The sequence below is a fragment of the Telmatherina bonti genome (genome assembly GCF_933228915.1).
Source record: "Telmatherina bonti genome assembly, chromosome: 19".
Lineage (NCBI taxonomy): Eukaryota > Metazoa > Chordata > Actinopteri > Atheriniformes > Telmatherinidae > Telmatherina > Telmatherina bonti.
In genome coordinates, this window is record NC_136617.1 from 11,024,011 (window position 1) to 11,044,734 (window position 20,724).

The following is a 20,724-nucleotide window of genomic DNA, read 5'->3' on the forward strand; positions in this document are numbered from 1 at the left end:
CTCCACAACATCTGCATGAGCAGCGGTGACCTTCTGGAGCCAGATGATGATGATGATGTCAGGAGGGCAGCTGGGGAACAACCAGCAGGAGAACCAGCAGCATCTCCAGGAACCGTCTGTGAGGCTGATGAGAGGCAGAGGATGACAATGATGTGTTACTCCCCAGATCATGATTGCATTTATATCTTAACAATAAATAATTTGGCGAATGGAAAACTAATTGTGTCTCTATATAATGAAGATGTACAATGAACTCCTCTTTACATTTTTCTAATATAATTAAATATTTTGTAATGATTAATTTATTACCATACACAAAAATCACGAAACATTCAGTAAATATTACATGACACCAACTACAACGTAAACTAAACACACACACACACACACACACACACACACTCGATCGATTATCAATCAGGGACAGACGAGGTGGAGCCATGCAGAAGAAAGTTACACACCTCACACTTTGCACTCTAATAATCATACCAACTAAATTCACTACTATGTTTATTTTATATCTATATAGTTCAGATCTGACCATACGATGCAGATTTATGGCATCAGTGGTAACCATAGTAACGGACCGCGCTCTAAAAACTGGCGCTATATCGGTATTAATAGTTTACGTTATAAACACCAAAATATTTTATCTGGACGTTCAACAAGGATTAATGATCATACATAACCTATAACATTCATCATTTATAACACATATAACCTGTATACGTCCACTACAGCGGATAAAAACTGCTAACAGTGTGCTAACCTACGGTGCTAACCACCGAGTCTGACAAATGGTCAGATCCATAACTGTCGTCAGGGATAGATTAGCAGGTTGCAGTATACATCACAATCATAACGGAATAATTTAATACTTACATTTATACAAATGAATCCCCGCCTGGACCGGTGTTAAACTCCGCCATTATTTACCTGGTAAACTGATGGAAAGTCCATCCTCTTCCGCTATGTCAGCAAAATGGCGTCGATTTAGTGCGCGAAGTGTCCATCGTTCCACACTGCATTTATGGGCGGGTTTAGGGCAGCATCCGGGTACTTTCAGTGCACTGAGTTTTTTGCACAAAAGTCAGTGTAAACGCACTACACACTGAAACATAGTGCGCAAAGTAGTGTTAGTGCGCTGATTGAGACACAGCCCAAATCTCTTCCAACAATCACTTGATACACAGGGTGTATGTAGAATACATCCTGCATCACTGTTTAGAACAAACTTTGCTCAAAATCCAGCTGAACAAAATCTGATGTATTTTCCTTCCTAATGGATGCCAGGAAGGAGAAGTCTACATTACAACATTTTGCACATATCACGTTAAGAAATAGTAAATATCTCAAAAAGTTGGGTTTTAAGAGGTTAAGGAGTTACACCAAATACAATCAAAGTCCAAGGATTTGGTTTATCTTTTTTATACCATTAGTTTATAACTAGCACATTTAATTGCTTAAAAATGATAATTATTATTTTGTTTGACATTTATTTTCTTTTTAACCAGAAACTACCCATCACTGTCAGCATGATCGCCTTATAATGATCCCATAATGTCTGCTCTTCCTCCTGACACAGTTTTCCACAAATATGGGATATTACTATAAACTAAAAAAAAAAAAAAAAAAAAAAAAAAAACTATTAAAAAGTCATTGCTTTTTTTATATTTAGGTGAATGACGTAAAATAAAGAGATTTGGAGCGTCAAATATTAGTTATAAAATTTATTTCCGTTCACAAGGTCAATTAGTCACACAGACAGTTAAGCAGTCGATAAAAGAAACAGAAAGAAACATTCTTTTGCAGAGCATCATCTACACACACACACACAATTTTATATATACATATACATATATGTATATACACAATTTGAAGGACAAATGTTAAAACACACAGACGTGGCATGGATATAACCAGCAACAGTGCATTGTGTACACAATCAAGGAGAGAGCTTAAAAGAAATCACAACTTCTTCCCATAAAATGCTCATTTAATTTCCTACTTGCCAAAAGAGAATACACTGCAACTCTGTGGAACAACCTGCAGTGTACGCAGAGTCCAGTGGCTCTGCAGTCAGTGGACGATGCTGTGTACTTGACTTTTGCACATATAAAAAAAAAAAAACATGCCCTCTGCCTGAATTTTTGGGTACATCAGGAATATTGTTCTGACAGATACATGTGCTGAGTGGACGTCTCAGTCACATTGAAGTGTGGCCTTGTGAGACCGTCTAATATCATCTCCAGGTACTGCTGGAGAACTGCACATGATGTGTCTCACCTTTATGATCTAATCGACCCCGTAAATTTTTGTCCACTGACAAAGTTTGCATAAAGATTAAAAGCCTCTTTTATATGGTCGACACACAGGGGAAATAAGGAAAATGAATAAATCAATACATGAAAATAATATAGTATATGTTTTCTGGCATTCTTTTTTATGTCAGCTGATTTAATCTGATGAAAGTAAAATGGGTTTTGATGTGGATCCTCAGCTTTAGTTTGTGCTGCATTCATGTTCACAGTGAATGGTGGGAAAAAAAAAATCAGACAATGCTAACCTAAAATATTTGATGTTTTCCAAGTGTCTGACAAAAAAAAAAAAAAAAAAAAAAAAAAGGATTTTTATAATTTCATCAACACTGTTATTCGTACAAAATGTACATCTCATGTTTATCATAATTTTCTTCAACTAGACAGGAAACCCATGAAATGAAAACTGGCAGCTGCAGCAGATTTCAGCAATTTTTAAATCTGCTTTCTGCTTCTATAAACCTGTTTTTATTCATGCTGATGACACAAACGAATGAAGATTTTAGTGCATTTCGGCCGAAGTCGAGGCTGATTCTGAGCATGTGACTGAGTTGTGAAAGAATCTTAACACAGCAGATTTTAGCAGAAACTGTACTGGCAAACATCAGTTTTCTAAACCTCAAACTTCTTGTTTTCTGACGATATAGGTGCTGTATCACCTCAGGCATCCGTGCTAGCTGCAAGAACTGCCTTTTTCTCGCAGATGAAGGGCAAGTACATGGAACAGGGGGCGTCGTACCAGCTCCGTATCGCCACGCGCGCCAACACTTCCGTTTTCACTATGTAGCCACAGTCCTCGTTGATGTGGTTGTTGGGCTCGTTTTCCTCCCAGAAACTACAGTTAGGAAAAAAAGCGAAACAGAAAGTTCTTTGGTTTATATTCTCACTGAGATCATGCATAAATATGCACATTTCTACATAAATCTGTGGGTATTGAATCCATATTGACATTCTGTTTATGCAGACCCAAATTAAAATGACAGTTTCTTAAAGGAAAGTGTGAAGCAAAGAGGATCCAAGGAGCAGGCTCAGCGGATGATGTCAAGATCTTGTCAAAACCGGTTTGACCTTTGCTCCTTCAGTCGTAAATATTATCCTTCACCGTTATTGCATATACACTTTCCGGTCACTTTACAAGGTACACTTATATAGTTAATCAGCTAATCACATGGCAGCAACTCAGTGCATTTAAATATGCAGGTATTGTTAAAGTTAACAATGGGAAAGAAAAGTTCAAGCTTGAAGTGACTTACAAGATGGCATGGTTGCTGGTCTGTGTATTAAGAAACTGCTGATCTACTGGGATTTTCACACACAGCCATCTGTAGGGTTAACGAAGTATGTTCCCAAAAAGAGAAAATATCCACTGAGCAACAGTCGTCTGGACCAAAATGCCTTGTTGATGTCAGGGGAGAATGGACAGACTGGTTGGAGGTGACTGAAATGCAACAAGAAGTCTACCGGTAATACACACCAACCAAGGTCCACAGAATAGACCACACAACTTAACTAACCTTGAAGCAGCTAAGAACAGGAAACCGATGCTACAATTCACACCGACTCACCATAACTGGGCAATAAAAGACATAAAAATGTTGCCTGGTCTGATAAGTCTGTTTTTAAGCTGCAACATTTAGACTGTGGGGTCAGAAATTGGTGGAAACATCATGAAAGCATGGAGCCTTGTATCAATAACTCGGGTTGCAGGTGGTGAAATGGTACGGGACGTATGGGAGCCAAATGAACAGTATTGCTGGTGACCATGTCCATCTCTTTATGAGCACAGTGATGCATCTTCTGATGGAAACTTCCAGCAAGATGATGCGCCATGTCACAAATCAAATCATCTCCAACTGGTTCCTAAAACATGTCAATGAGTTCATTGTACCCCAATGGCCTCCACAGTCACAAAATCTCAATCCAATGGAGTCCTTCTAGGCTGTGATGGAACAGGAGATTCTCATCATGGATGTGTAGCCGACAAAACCGCAGCAACTGGGTGATGCTATCATTTAAACATGGAGCAAAATCTCTGTTCAGCCTTGTTAAATATATCCATGAAGAAGACGATGCTGCAGGTAAAAGTAAATTTAACCAAAACTAGCAAGTTCTATTTGATGAAGTGTTGAATGTAGGTCAGAAGCCACTAATTTTGATGATTTCTATTCCTTAAATCTGCCGGTAGTTGCCAAGGTAGGATCAAAACAACTTTGGAGCCTTCAGATTGGATACAAATGACCAAAAAATCCCTTAATAAGTAGAGCTTAAAAATGATAATTCCATTAATTTTAACATGCATTAGTCTAGATAAGTAGGTTAAAGGAAGTTGCCGTTGAGCTACAGCCGCCCCAAAGGAAGTTACCTTCAACAGGTAAGTTGAGGGATCAATTCCAGGCTTCCCCTGAAATGCCGAAGTGTCCTAGGGCAAGACACTGAACCCCAAACTGCCCCCCGATGTGCCTATCGGGGTATGAGTGTGTTGAATGAGTGTGTGTGTGAATGGGTGAATGTGACAAGTAGTGTAAAGCACTTTGAGTGGTCTGTATGACTAGAAAAGCGCTATAGAAGTACAAGTCCATTTACCATTCATCATGTAAAGAGATAATACAAGATTTAAATGGTTAAATTTTGAAGACAGAAGGTCTTAGTCACAAGGATATGAGTAAAACAAAGTGCATCATCAGGAAAGGAGGATGAAGAGGAACATGGTAGACAAAGGATAATAACCAAAGGTTTGTCCTCCATTAATATTTTCAAAACAAGGAAGAAAAATCTAATGGCTCAGAAAATCTGCTGAGCTGGCAGAAAAAAGAGGAAAGAAACTGAGGAAAAAAGAAGAACAGAAACACCATGATATGAATCACAAGTAGGAAAAATGAAGGAACTCAAATATACAAGCTAAAATATACACATATAAACACCTCAAAACAGTTGTGACAATTCCTTGTTTGATATATTTTCTATCAATTAGAGATCAGGGCTTCTGGCAGTTTCACATCCAGAAAAATGCTGATCTGCATCTTCCAGCGAGGCTTTAGACATTAACATGAATCTCTAGAATGACATTTTTATCATGTCTTTACTGATAAGTATGGATCTTTTTAAGGCAATTAATAAATCCTTAAAAATCTGAGAACATGAAAGTTTCTGAAAACATTTTTTTCTGATTTAGCAAACCATTATATTTTGACCAAAAACACATTCTTTTTACAGAGCAACTATTACCTTTACCAACAAATTAGCATGTATATGCATTTGTTATGATGAAATGGTGTCATTTCCTGGTTGGCTTTAGGCTGGAAAATCACTTGCTTAGGGTTGAAACTGGATCATTAAATATACTGGAGTTAAATATATTCCTTTTATGGTGTGACTGTCTTTGTAATGAAGGCCAGTTTTAACCTAGGAATGCAGTAGCTTTTATGACCACTGGAGGTAGGATTTTTTTTCTATTCAAAGAAGCTATTTTTATTTGTACTCAGGATACATACACTACATGGAACCATTTCAGTGGAGCACCATCTTTACAAATGATATAACTAGTAACTTAAATATGTATTTGTACTTGGGTGTATCTTTGGGATCCATCTCAGGGGTATGCAACCATTGCTCTTCAGCTGCATGTGGCTCTTCTGCCCCTCCCGGTCTGACTTTTGAGGAAAATAGAGTAATTCCCCATTGACATTTTCATTTATGTTAATTGCCAACAAACCTGACTAAAGCTTATTTTCTGGTGAGAAATTATTAAAAAAAAAAAAAAAAAAAAATTATATTTGAAGATACATAGAGAAGACACAGCATTTTGGGAAAAAATAATCAGCTGGAAATTAGCAATAAATAAATAAATAAATAAATCAGCGACCCTTAATCGGACTAAGCAGTTAGGATAATGAATGAATGAATAAATAAATACATAAATAAATAAATAAAGTGATTTCAGAACTTCTGTGGTAATGTCTGCTGTCTAAACTTGAAGAAGTGGATCAAAACTCAACTAAAGCTGCAGGTTTTGGAGCAAGTCAGGTAATTTAAATGTCTGTAAAGCTGTTAAAAAATTAATCAAAATTCAGAGCATCTATTCTTGGACTTGGAATAAAATAGTTCATAAAATATGAGATGTTTTGTAGATACACAAACTCTTTTGGTTTCCTGATTTAATTTGATAAAATTAATAACATAAAATGCATTAAAAAGTTACCATTGTTTACTGCAAGTTATGTTTTAGAGCCAACAGGTTTTGTTGTTCTAAATGATGATTATTTAGTAGGACAGGAGGTAAAAATGTCTCTTTAGTTAGTAAACGTTACAAACCTCTGCTCTATTTTAATAAAGTTCTAATACAATGTTACAAAACAGAATGGAAATCCGGCATCAAGCACTCCTGATTTGTCTCAAATAGGATGTGTAAGTGTGTGTGTTAAGTCATCAGAAGCTGGCTGGTGTATCCATGGTTATGTTGCTACAACGACCATTTATAAGAGAAAACGTGTTCATATTCTTTCCTATTAGACACTCGGCAGCCGTCACTCTGCTGCTAAGTACGACAATCTGCAGGTATGCAGGAGGTCAGTGTTGAACAGAGGTTAAAGTCCACTGGACATTTAGTCCATGTGTGCTTGTTTATCCAAATACACAACATCTGTATCACTGATCAGCTGCAGCCAAAAGATCATTCATCTACCCGTCTATAAAATTCTTCTAATCTTTCATTTCCATGCCACCTTTTCTTCAGGTTCTTTGTATAAAATATCAAATACATTTGTTATTTTTTGTTGTATGTATCTGTTGTACGCTTTAGCTTTTAAATGATTTAGAATAGTAAACATAGCAAATGCCAACTAGAAGAAAAAACATGGGAGACTTGGAGCGGAGGGAAGAGTACAAAAAGGTGAACTTACCCTCCAACCACGAGAGTGCCATCAACCCATTTCCACACATCTTCTGTTTCTCCATCAGTGATTCCAAACCAGAAGGCGTTCCAGTGTCCTCTGGGAAGAAGATCCCACAAAAAAGTCTAAAAGAAAACACACACACACGGAAAGGAAATTATTTATTTAAGGTTTATTAAGAAATTGAACACATACTGATGTTTATATTGCATGTGTGGAGTCAGCATAATGCCTGACGTGCACAGTGGTATCATATCATTTCAAGCCAATTCATAGATAGCCTAAAATAGAAACCAACTGATTGCATCGAGTCATGACTTTGATCCAATCCCCCATCCTGAGCATGCATGAGGCGACAGTGGGAAGGAAAAAACTCCCCTTTAACAGGAAGAAAACCTCCGGCAGATCTCGGCTTAGGGAGAGCAGCCATCTGCCTCCACTGGTTGGGATGGAGAGGACAGGAAAGACAGATCAACATGTACAACTGCACTTATTAAGGAAGACCTGCGGAAAAAGGAGAAATAGTCCTTATTTCTCCTTTTTAATGCAATTATTATTTCCACAGCAACATGTTAGAGACTGTCGGCACCAAGCATGAAACCACCAGTGACTATTGTATTTTATCAAGGATTTTCGTGTCTTTAAGTGTTGGCCTGTGTGGATAATTTTTGTCCTCGACTTGGTCAAGATTTTGGAATATTGCCATAAATTTTCCTGAACTGATCTCAATGTGTTCTAAATTTCCTTGTTTTTTTGTTATGGTCGTTTATTGTTTTAAATGTACTTGATCTGCCAGGGACTACAGAAGATAATCAGCCTTTGGCTAATTCAGGCATTTTTTCATTTTTTAAATGACAATTGATACTTATTATCCATTTTTAAATAAACAAAAAATAAATAAAATAAATCACTGCTGTTTTTATGTTCCCTGCGATGGACTGGCGAGCTGTCCAGGGTGTACCCTGCCTGTTGCCCAAAGCCAGCCGGGATAGGCTCCAGCTTCCCCGCGACCCTGAGTTGGATAAGCGGTTCAGAAAATGAATGAATGAATGAATGAATGTTTTTATGCTCATGTCTGATTGACTTCAGAAAGATGATCCGACAGGTTTCCAGTAGTTACAGACAAGCTGGGAGGCAGAATTTAATAGGCTGGAAGTGATTCAGTTGTTTTTCTTTACTACATGCCATCAGGTCAACATGTGGGATGTAGTATGAGTTGCCTTTTTGCAAACATAATCTTTTTCAAGACAAAAATGTAAAGAATCTCTTTCGAAACTATTGTGTAAATATACATATACATACATATATATATATATATATATATATATACATATACATATATATATATATATATATATATATATACACATATATATATATACATATATATATATATATACATATATATATACACATATATATATATATATATACATATATATACATATATATATATATATACATATATATATATATATACATATACATATATATATACACATATATATATATATATACATATATATACATATATATATATATATACATATATATATATATATATATACATATATATATATATATATATATATATATATATATATACATATATATATATATATATATATATATATACATATATATATATATACATATATATATATATATATATATATATACATATATACATATATATATATATATATATATATATATATACATATATACATATATATATATATATATATATATATATATATATATATATATATATATATATATATATATATATATATCCAAAAAAATGTAAAAAAAAAGAACCAAACAGGAAGCATTTCCTCATGCACACATACACTCTTTGAGCTGCGGTTAAGCAGTTTTTATGATTACATAACTTTCTGGTCTGCATAGAGTCCGCTTGGAGGATAAATTCTCCGTGTGAGCAATTTCTTTTTGTTATTGTGAAATCTTGTTCTTTTTGGTGTCTTTGTTCTGTGCCTCTGCACAAATGTAGGAACACACTACAAGGGGATTCACATATTCGTGCCAACTTCATAACACGCATGAAAGGCTCCTTTTATGGACATCAATGAGTCTTTAAAAGTAAAAAAAAAAAAAATATATATATATATATAAGCCCCGGAAACTGTCACACTAAAGCAGCAACAATTACTGTGACAGTGGAAGTGTCATACAAATGAACTTCAATGGACATACAAAATGCCTCTGCATGCTCTGCTATGAAATCATAGAAGCAAACTGAGTTCTCCACACCAGTCATCAAACACCAGAGTATATGAGCGATACTTCACTGAGATCAGTCTTCAGAAAAATCCTCCAAACTTTGTACCAACCAATAACTACTATAAAATTTTTGCTGTTTGAGGACAAAATAGTTTTGAAGTTTTAAAGTCTTGCAACGTACTCCAATATGACAATAAAACTCTTTTCTATGTTTGAAATTTAGGATTTCCAAGTATTTCCATAAGTGGCTGATAAAGGGTTAAAACAAAAGATGTTTGGCAGAGTGTGTTTATAAGGACTATTGTGATAAAAACTGTATTATAGATTAAAATTTGGAAAGAAGAGAACTTGCATTTGTTTTAAACAACACTAAACAACTTAACCAAATCCTCAGTCCTGGTCCTGCAGATTAGAGAAGTTTTAGCTGAAGGGAAACTTCTAAAACCTGATAAATCTTATGAGCTTTTTGTTTCAGCAGTTAGGACTGCCATGCTAGCATGCTAGCATGGTTCCACACGCTAGTCCTTAGCTGTGTCCCAATTCAGGGTCTGCACACTTTGAAGTGTGCTTACTGTTAGCGAAAGGAGACTGTCTTTCTGATGTATAAGAATTACCCATAATGCTGCAGTCCTCCGTTGCCTGACAACTACATATACCAGTTGATCTAATTGTTGATCCTCTCCTCTGGCTGACAGCTCGACCTGTCAAGCTGACGTTAACTTCAGGGAAAAATAATCCTGGTTAGACGCTTGTACATAAATTCATTTATGGTTAATTTACACAATGCTGCTATCATCACAGCTTGCCTGTAGGGACAAATATGTGTGTGTGTGTGTGTGTTTACACTGACGCTCTGCTCATTTTTGTTTTCTATCGGACAAGCAATAAATTCTGGGAGAAAGGGAGAAGGATGCATCTTTTGTAGCCTACGTTTCAAGCTAATCTGGAGCCAAATGTAGTGCAGATTTGAAGGGAGGAGCCTCTGAATGGGAACAGCACTTGGCGCGCCACAATAACGTATGCAGCCGACAAATCCAGACTTTGAAGTGTGCAGACCCTGAACTGGGCCTGAGCCAAGAAGTAGGATTTTCTCTGTTTAAACATTAACAGGGCATTTCTTAGTTAACAAAAAACCCGTCAGAGGAAGAGATATTATATGAATTGATATAAATCCATGTCTGAGAAAGAGAGGTAAGAACTGCTCAATAGCTCCCTGTTAGGTTTTAGCTTCAGTTTAGGATCAGTTTGTAAACAGGCAACACTTTTCTTAGATGATATAATTCTCCCTAAAGATCATCCATTGTACTCTGATGTGTAGTGACACAACACACACTTGTATACTGGTGTTATAACTTTTCTTTACATGAGTGGTGGGAATTGCTTATTTACCTGATGAAGATAAAAATATAAATAAATGAAATCTCTTCTGCAGCAGACTTAAAGGAAACTTCCGTTTTTCAAAAAAAGACCAAATTAAGATGCGGTAGCGCCGATGTGCAACTGTTCACGCTGTACCTGCTCCTCAGCTGTGAGGATAATGGCCAGGTGACCTCCATTCATTTGACAGTACGTTTTGCTGTGATGCCAGGACAGCGTTTCCATGGAGATGAGGTAACAGCTGTCGTTGAAGAGATGCCAGTTCGTGGGGCAAACCTCAGAGCCAGGAGTCGCCTTCGAAGTCGGTTTGATCTCGACTGAAGAAAGTCAAGAAACAAGAAAAAGGAGACTGATACACAACTCCAAAAATGAAAATATCCTCTTCTTCATACAGAAATGAAATCATTCAGTATAATTTTAATGTTTTTACAATAATTTTACAAGTAAAAAGGTTGAAAATCTAAATAAGTTTTTGGCAATTTACACTAAAACGACAGATTCAAGAGGATCAGGGAAAAGGATCGATGTCAGCCAGCGACAAACATCTGAACAACTGTTGAGCAGAAAACCTGACAGCGTTACAGTCTGTAGCTTGTTCCAGAGGAATGCACCTTTGGTGGCCAGTTTGGCCAGCAGCTCATCCTTCTCATTCTGTAGCTGTTTCTTCTCCTCCTGCAGTTTGATGATGGTGGTAATCAGAGCTGTCAGGTTTACGTCCTGCTTCACCTTCTCAAAGGTGCCTTCGCCGTTTCCCTGAGGTCTGTTCTTGTCTGTGTAAGACATTAAAATAGGGACAATGCATGTAGAATAGGTTTTTCTGAGTGCAGGTTTTTGGAACATATTTTATAACTTGACCAGAGGAACAAATTATTTCAGACTGTCTGAACTAACTTATGCATACAGATCATGCATATATTTTATGACAGAATACATATTGAAGCAGCATGAACTGTTTATGTTTGAGCATTTGGTCCTTAGAGGACTGCAACCCAGCAGGTTTTCCAGGTATTCCTGCTTCAACACACTTGAATCAAATTAAATGGATCTAACAGCCTATCAGGTTCTGCACAAACATTATTTGAGTCAGCTGTGTTGGAGCAGGGATACATGGAAAAGCTGCTGGATACCACTGCTGCACACGGTAAAGTGTTGTTTAAAGATAAATTGTGAATGAGAGGAAACAGCATGTTACAGAAGTACTTATTCTGCAGAAAAAACCCCTTGCAGTTATTTAACACCACAAACAAAACACTGATGACATTATTAAAAAACCTAAGCGATAAAATAAATAATGACGCAATCTTTTTAACTCATGCATATGCTGTTTATCTGCATTGTGCAATACCAATATTTATTTTATGACCGTTTGTTGTTCTGAAAATGTCTGCAAAATATCATCAGTATGCGAACTTCTGTATTGGAAGAACATAAAACAAGTGTTAACATTTTCTGCATGCTGAAGCCAAACAGGTTAAAGCATGTCGTTGTCAATATTTGTAATAGTTTTACAGTTTTTAATGTTTCCCTTCATTAAAATCTTACAATAACTTGAAAACTAATGATGTTCATTTCTGAGTAGATGTTTTTTGAGACTCGGAATATGTAAAAACTGAAAGACACAAACATAAACTATGCTTTATGTATTTTTAAAAGAAGTTTATCATGTTGATTTTAACTCCCTAACATGTAAAAGTGTCACTGCCGGCTGAAGTATGCATAAAAACTACATACACATCAGACTGACAGAAATGAGTTGTATACTTACAGCGTGCAGTGACGGCTATGATGGAGATGAGCAGGACCACACTCAGTGTAGCCAGGCAGATGGTGGCGAAGCGGTAGGGTCCAGGGCCACTCAACCTGGGGGCCACTCTGACTGGGTACACTGGGTGATCTGGAAGACATAAGTGAGACAATAGTTTGATTAAAACAAAACTTTTGTCTGTATATTGATGTAAAAATGGTGGTTTGTATCTTGGCTGGCGCCTTTCTGACTGGAGTCCCAGTGCATGAGTCCAAAAAAACACAAGTTTTGCAGGTAAGATTGTAACATAACCACATATTGCACACATCAGCATAAACAGCCCTGCAGTTTTGCCTTAAAATCTTCTTTAACTTTACTCATCTTCCATGTGACATCCTGCAGAAACAGATGGTGAGAAAAGTGATCTTTGGAAAAAAAAAAAAATGCAACTCTTGCAGCAGTGAATGCATGTGATCACACAACAGATGGTTTCACAATAAACACTCAAAACTGTACAATAACAATGTTTTCCAAAGTCAGTTCCTTTTAGATAGCTTTGATTTGTCAGCAGGTCATTGACTCCATCTCCATGCCTGTTCCAACATCATAACTTCCCTTTTCCACATCTCAGTGTGTTTATGTTGAAAAAAAAAAACATATTGAGGAAGTAGAGGACACTGAAAGGTTGAAAACAAGACACTGGGTTGCCAAGGTAACCTAGCATTGGCCTCATAACTGCTTAAATCATATTTAGACTGTATTGTAAAATCTGTTTAACATGTGCATTATTGTTTACAAAACCAGAAAATATGACTTTTGTGCCATTATGCTATCCGGCTATCCATATCATGTTTATATGCTGTCATGTTAAGGTTGGGAAACGTGGACTTTTCCTTCACCAAGCCAAGTAGTTTTTACTGAAATAAAGCGTCTGCTGAAATATTCTAAACATTACTGACCTTTAATAATCCCCGACTGCTCTGACTGGACGTAGAGCAACACATGGGACTCCTCAGAGAGCCAAATAGCTGTTTAATGTCACTGAGCTTTGTTTAGATGTGCAGTTAATGATTGAATTAAATCAATATGCACCAGTGGACACTTTATTTGTTACTGAGTGATAAGTAGATGACTAACGATACTTGATTGCTTCATTACATTTCTGTACAGATCCCAGAGATTTGCCTCTGTTTTTCCTCTGTTTTGTATAATTTCTAATGAACAACAGACGTTAGTGTATTATCATATTGTTTTTTTAGGTGCTTTATTCTCAGGATTTTAGAAGAAATGTGGACAAGCTGGTTCTCTGGTGCTGCAGTGGTACAACTGTTGTGATATTTGACCTTTTTCTCTCATGCAAAAACCAGCAAAATCTGCAAAACTGTTTCAGTTTCCTGCAGAATCAATTGGACGGAGTGACTGTCACCATATAAGCTCATAATAACTATGTTTTACAGATGTTCTGCCCTGTACTACACTGGAAACACATCCAACCAGGCACTTCTTTCTAGGTTGATGCTTTGTTTTAATATGATCTGATGTTTTTATTCTATGCTTATATTATCAGAGAGGTCACCTTGGGAAACCTGAAAGGCAGCAGCAAATAAAATGTATAATGAGGCTCATATGTTAGAGCCTTTCCTAGGTTTGAAATTACTACTAATATTATCTTATCACATGTCAGTGGCTGCAAGGAGACATAGTACAAAAAAAAGGAGCTCAATGTGTAGCAGTGTGTTTTATTATTATGAAAAAAATCTATTTTTTGGAGGAAGAAGTTTGTTTTTCTGGTGCTTTAATAAGTTGAAGGTGCAAAAAAGCAAAGAGGCTTACAGTATCTTCAAATATGAAATACTTATTTGGAAATAACAATAATAATAATAATAATAATAATAAAAAACTTATATTTTACATAGAATTCCAACCTGAAATAGAAACTGTATGATGAAAATAATATTGGATTTATTGCAGAAGATCGATGACAATTTAATACACCTGAAGATGAGTGTCTTTTTTTTTTAAGACAAAGGTACAACATATCACAAAACACACACATGAATGCACATTTAAGGACTCAAAATTATAATAAAAAGAAAAAAAGCTGTGATAATAACACAAAACAAATTAAAATGAAATCAGAGCAGGTATTGCAAAGATATTCAAACATGTTCATATAAACACTGAAAAACAGACATGGTAGTAAAATTATCCCAAAAAACAACAAACCCAAATGTTTTGTCTTCATCCAGTCATGTTTAATGTAGAAATACTCTCACTGCATCTTTACCTGCTGAGGTCACACATGGATCAACTACGACCCAACGGCTCAGCAAAGCACTGGTGAGGTACAAAAAACAAAATAATTCCCAAACTGTATTCGGAGATTGTTTGAAATTCGGGAGGAAGAAATATGAACTAAGAAGAAAAGATGTTCAAAGATTTATAGGAAGGAAAGAAATTTTTTTAAAAAGTTAATCTGTGAGAGACATAAACATGAGGAGGAGGATTCTGATGAGGATTTCAGATTGGCTTCTTCACTTTGGAAATAAAATAATCTGATGGGGAACAAAAATGATTTATTCTTTATGAAACATTTACTTTGGTCTTAATTTAGCGTTCATTAGCTCCATTCTCATTTTTAATCAATGATGTGTTCTTTCCATTTAATGCAAGTCTTAATTTTCAGTATTCATGCGTTTATTTGGATTTTGCTGCTGCTGTTTCAGTGAAAATGTGAAACTATGGGAATAAAACTAAAGGTAGGCATATATGCACGAATGTAATATGTTCACTTGTTTTAATTTCGTAACACATTAGAAAATATTTAGAAAATAGACTACTTGTATAGCACATTCATATCAGTTACTTTACTAAACACTCAGGTCAGTCATTATGTTAATAAATACAATTGCAGTTTAAAATTGTAAGTTATGATGAGTTATGAGAGAAATGACTTGGACTTTGGTGGGAAATAAAGGGGGAAAACATTATAAATGCACTTTAGTTTCAATAAGTTATGTTGTGTAACTTATCTTTATTTGACCTATATCATCAAAGAGAAACGAGGGATTAAATATAAATTAGTTAAAAAGCAAAACAATTACAAATAATATGTAAAGAAGCAAAACATGATGAGGGAAATACATTTTAAAATGCCCTCATGGTGTGTTTTTCTGTTTGAACGCTGAACTTTGCAAACAGAAAGGAGTTTGGAGAGTTTCTGGTTAAAATGCTGAACTTGGAGCAGAATCTTACCGCTGATCTGCACGTCTGGCCGGTGGCTGAACTCATCCTGACTCCCCTCGTTGTCTATCAGGTTGGAGTACATCTCTCCACGCTGTAGTGGTCTGCAGTTTCACCGGGAAAGGGGACCGAGCAGATGTTCTCTGTGACTGTGGGAGAAAACTTGTCTCTGTCTCCGACTTGCCTCCTGACTCCAACAAACCAGAAACGCGCTTCCGGTAATGACAACAGAGGAAATGTCTTTGGGAAAAAAAGGGGGAAATACGAAAGCTTCGACGTGTCACCAAAGACTATTATACTACACTACACTACACTACACTACTATACTATACTACAACCTGATAGTTTCATTATTAACTGGTTTATTATTCAGTGTTCTACTGGTTTATTGGTCCACACATGGGAAGGAGCCGAGCGCGTGCAGACATTTGTCCCAGCTGAAATCTGAAAACTAAAAATCATAGGAAGCTCAGGGAGAGAAAAGGTGGTTAAACAACCGAATTCAACATGTTATAACATGACAGTTTTTTACAGTAATTCTCCAGGACTTCTTTCAATCATGTTGGAGAAGCTAAATCCCATAATTATAATAAATCATAAAAGAACTGCTGGTGAAGAATCTCAGCCATGCAGTTTGTGCAGGGGCGGTGCTATGGGCGATGTGGGCGACCGCCCAGGGCGCAAGCTTTTTGGGGGGCGCAGGAGCGCCCTAAAAAGAATAAATAAATTCATATATTTATATTCCATTCATAAAATTAACACGTGTGTATAATGTTACATTCATTAAGTGAAAATGGTTTTTTTTTCATAAGAAGGGGGAAAAAAGAAAACACAGATCTGCCTGCATCAACATGAATTTGTTCACATCACGTGACATCCATCTTAGCTCTGGGTGTTTGACAGGAAAGGTGATGTGTTTAGTCGAGTCAAATGTGTGGTATAATGGTCAAAAGACCAAAGAAACCATGACCAAGAAGAAAACCATGACTAATATGCTGCTACTTAGCTGCAGAATATATTAGTTTGTGTTTGCAACACACCAAGTGCAGGTTCACCTGCTAGTCTGGGAATTTAGCAAACAATAGTAGCCTACGTCCTTACTGGAGTTTTTAATGCTATACATGGGTCTATGCTTACCTAAATAACTTATATGACATTCATGTGATGTCAGGATACATTGACATGACATTTTGTACGCTTTATGATGCTTTATGAATAATTTTTATTGTGTTATGCTTAGTTAATAATAGGATGTTAACAAACAATAATCGCCCAGGGAGCAAAACTAGCCAGTTTGTTTGTGGTAATCCCTAAAATCCTATGAAATCCTGTAAAATCTGTTAGGCTCACTGGCATGAAGTAAAACTAACAAGGTTAGTTACACTTGATTGGAGACAGAAGCAAGGTAAAAAAAAAAAAAAAAAGTTACAACAGGAGGTGGAGGGAGGGGGGAGGTTTAGGGAGACCCTGAGGGACACAGTAAGATTTTTATCTTTTGCATTCCCAGCATGTTCCTGCAATATGCTGTAACAGATTTTACAAAGTACAGAGAAAGAGGTTTGCAGTAATCACAAATCACATCAAGCACGTTGCTGCTTTACTGGTTTGGCTGCTTGTGTTTGGATTTTAAAGTGGAACTGATATGATTTATATGTAATTAAATAAACTACAATTCTCATTAGTTTTTCTGTCTCAGTTATTTAATTGAAGTATTGCAATAGAATGCAAAGGAAAAAAAAGCCTAGCTGTGTTCCTTAGGGTTGCCCTTAAAAGTGTCTTCTGCTTCATCAATAATAAAGAAAATAAATAAATAAAATACCAATTTTCAAATGTGAACCTTATCTGATGGAATTTGTTGTTAATTCAATATCAAATTCACAACAGTCACAAGTGAAGAGCATCTAAACCGCATTAAGATTAATGAACAAAGGACAGAAAAGTTTATCTGTACATAGTTCATGTACAGACAATTCAAAGTGTTTTACATAAAATATTAAGATCATTACAAACTAAACATTATTCATATAGATTCAAACAGAACAGCTGATTTCTGTGCACAATCACGTGATGTTTTGGGTCACCGCATTGCCTTTGTGGTAGTTTTTTTTTTTTTTATCTCCCTCTCCTCCTTTTTATTTTACAGAAAAGTGAAGCTGTCGCCTGAGGACCTTATCACATTAAAATGTCAAAGTATTTTGTTCTAACTTAACTATCATCCTAGAAAGTCTGCAGACTTTTCCATATTGTCATTTTTCAACCAAAAGATGTCAGCATGAGATCACGTTATGACATTTTTATTCAAATCCAGCCTTATAGAGGAGAAAACTAGTGACCTTTTCCACTGCCTTTCACCTCTTGGTATACTTGCTGGCATTGCAGTGGTAATGAAGCTACATTGTTTTGCTAAGGTGACAGAAGGTAACCCATACGTTAAAGATTTATAGGCCATTATGTCTTAAGGTTTACTGTGAATTTCTGTGTGCAAAAGGAAAAGATGGACCAGAAATGGATAGATGGATGAATGCTGACACAGATTGTCTGGATTATTTTGCAAAGAAAGGAAAAAAAAAGGCAAGATATGAATGAATATCAAGGGACTTCAAAAGCGCTGGTAAAGTTCAAACATGTGAATCCTCTAAGTAGCAGCCAGATGGAGCCACCAGTGCAGTTTCTGTTCAGTCTGACTGAAGGAGGTTTTTGTACAACTGTTTTTCACTGTGTGAACACACACTGACTTGGACAATGAGCACTCTGACAGTAATAAACTGCAGCATCTTCAGCCTGAACTCCACTGATGGTCAGAGTGAAGTCAGAGTTTGATCCACTGCCTGTAAAACGATCTGGAATCCCTGATGCTCTTCTGCTAGCACGGTATATGAGGAGTTTAGGAGTTTGTCCATCTTTCTGTTGGTACCAGGCTAAATTGTTGGAGTTATGAACATTCTGACTGGTTTTACATGTGATGGTGACGGTTCGTCCCACATCAGATGTCACTGCTGCAGGCTGAGTCACTGTGACCTGTCCTCTGGACTCTGAGGATACAGAGACAAAAACATAAAGCAGCTTCATGCTTTTGTCGGCTTCATTTCAGAGGGACGGATGTTCATAGAGGAGAGGAGTTTCATTCTCTGGACTTTACCTGTGAAGCAGCAGCAGAGGAGAGTCCAGATGAGGACGCACATCAAAGTCATGTTTTTCATCAGGAGGATTTCTGTGGCTTCTGTTGTCATGAAGGACAGCTGTCAGTCATCCAGTCTTCATCTCTCAGGACTATAAACTCTCCCAGAGCACTGGAGCATGGTGCTGCTGATGCAAAGTGCCTCTATGGAAATATTCTGACTCCAACATGGATGTGGATCATTATAATGATGATAATAAATTAATCAGCTGTTTGTTGGAACATGTTTTAATAACTGTAAATCAAATGACACTTTCAATAATTTTTCATTGTTTAAAAGGTATATACATAGATAATAATTATTTTTGAATAGATTCCAGGAAGCACACTGCTACTTTTCTTTTCACATTATGCAGTTTTTTTTCTTCACCATCAGAACAGCGTTAATGGGGAAAATCTGGGGTTCATTGTTTTTATCCAAAGATTAAAAACATATAAAGATGGGATCTAACTGCAAACCTTCCACTTTATGAAAACCAACTTTACCAGCACCACTGTGTTCACCTGTAGAGTTTTTCAGTTTCCTGTAGTTTGACATGTAAAATGTCACATTTGTCCTTTCTTATATTTACTGTATTCTTTAGAACCTGTTGTTTAGAATCTCTCCTCTCTTATTATATGGTTGAAGACAGCTGCTTCAACACTTATTTTATTGACATGGAAAAAAATCCTCAAATCCTTAATAAACATGTTAGTTATTGACATCTGTTGGACTGTTAGAACTTATGTTTTTATTTTGTCTGACAATAATATCAAACAGTGATATGTTTTGTAGAGTTTGTTTGTTTCAGAGTCAGAGAGCCGTGTCTCTGTACAGTCAGAGGTTTTTGTACGGCGCTTCAATGACTTTGTATCACTGTGGTGGACTTTTGGTGGAGGAACCAGACTGGAAGTTAACTGTAAGTACATTTAATTCTCTATAAAAATCAAAATCACAGCTTCTCTTTTTCTACCCAGAAACTTTGTCATTTTATAAAGTCTTTGTTTTTTTTTAGTCACGATTCGTGGAATTTATTGATTGATTGACATTTTATATTTGGAAACATGAAAGCTTTTGTTAGTAATATTCATCTGTAATAACTTGTCTCTCTGTTAGACACATTTTTAGTTATGACATGTTTTCAACAAAGCTTTACATCTGAATCAGACAATTACTTGTGTGATCGGTCTGAACCACAGTTGAATATCTAAACAGTTTGATGTGTGAAATTTGTTCTTTTGGTTTGATGTGTAGTTCAATGTTCTTAATAAATTAAACTAAAAGCTCAGTCTTTACTATTTCAGTCAGGAAATTATATAATTTCTGAAAACTGGTGAAGATTAAAAGTATTTCTGACATGTTAGATAAACTGTAATCTGTATGTTTCGTAAACTTAATGTTTGTTTAAACTTTGTTTGTACAAACTTATTACCTATGTGAAAGAGAAGCAGAAATACTGACCCATGTTGTCAGTAACACTGTGAGGACTGTCAGCATTTTCTGATCTAAACTCAGGCTGAAATTTGGATGACAGTTATTGATAAAAAAAAACCACAAGGCTGCAGTTTTTATGAATTGCACATATTAGTCACAAAGGTGCACATTAATTTATGTATGTCTTGATTTTGGATCAAACATTTTAACCAAAAAGAGAAAATATTTTCAAACTGGAAGGGCAAAAACACTTTTGATCCATTTGATGCAGCAGTGGTGAACGCAGGGAGCTAGAAAAAGTACATTTTGAAAGATAT

General features: G+C 36.1%; 1 protein-coding gene across 1 annotated transcript; it reads right to left on the bottom strand.

The window, feature by feature from the left end:
• Nucleotides 1-1,741: 1,741 nt before the first annotated feature.
• Nucleotides 1,742-15,969, bottom strand: LOC306769875 (uncharacterized protein). Its single transcript, XM_079258624.1, has 6 exons — nucleotides 15,828-15,969; nucleotides 12,594-12,722; nucleotides 11,440-11,598; nucleotides 10,967-11,145; nucleotides 7,217-7,332; nucleotides 1,742-3,153 (listed from the first exon to the last, which is right to left on the bottom strand). Exons 1-6 carry the CDS (start codon nucleotides 15,898-15,900, stop codon nucleotides 2,979-2,981), a joined length of 831 nt encoding a protein of 276 aa, XP_079114750.1. The 5' UTR covers nucleotides 15,901-15,969; the 3' UTR covers nucleotides 1,742-2,978.
• Between the last annotated feature and the right edge of the window lie 4,755 nt (nucleotides 15,970-20,724).

Excerpts from the sequence above, each read along its gene's own strand:
- LOC306769875 (XM_079258624.1), bottom strand. The coding sequence starts at position 15,900 with ATGTACTCCAACCTGATAGACAACGAGGGGAGTCAGGATGAGTTCAGC. Across the intron at positions 11,146-11,439 it reads GGCCAAACTGGCCACCAAAG|TCGAGATCAAACCGACTTCG; the intron begins GTGCATTCCTCT and ends GACTTTCTTCAG. Across the intron at positions 7,333-10,966 it reads TCCTCACAGCTGAGGAGCAG|ACTTTTTTGTGGGATCTTCT; the intron begins GTACAGCGTGAA and ends GTTTTCTTTTAG.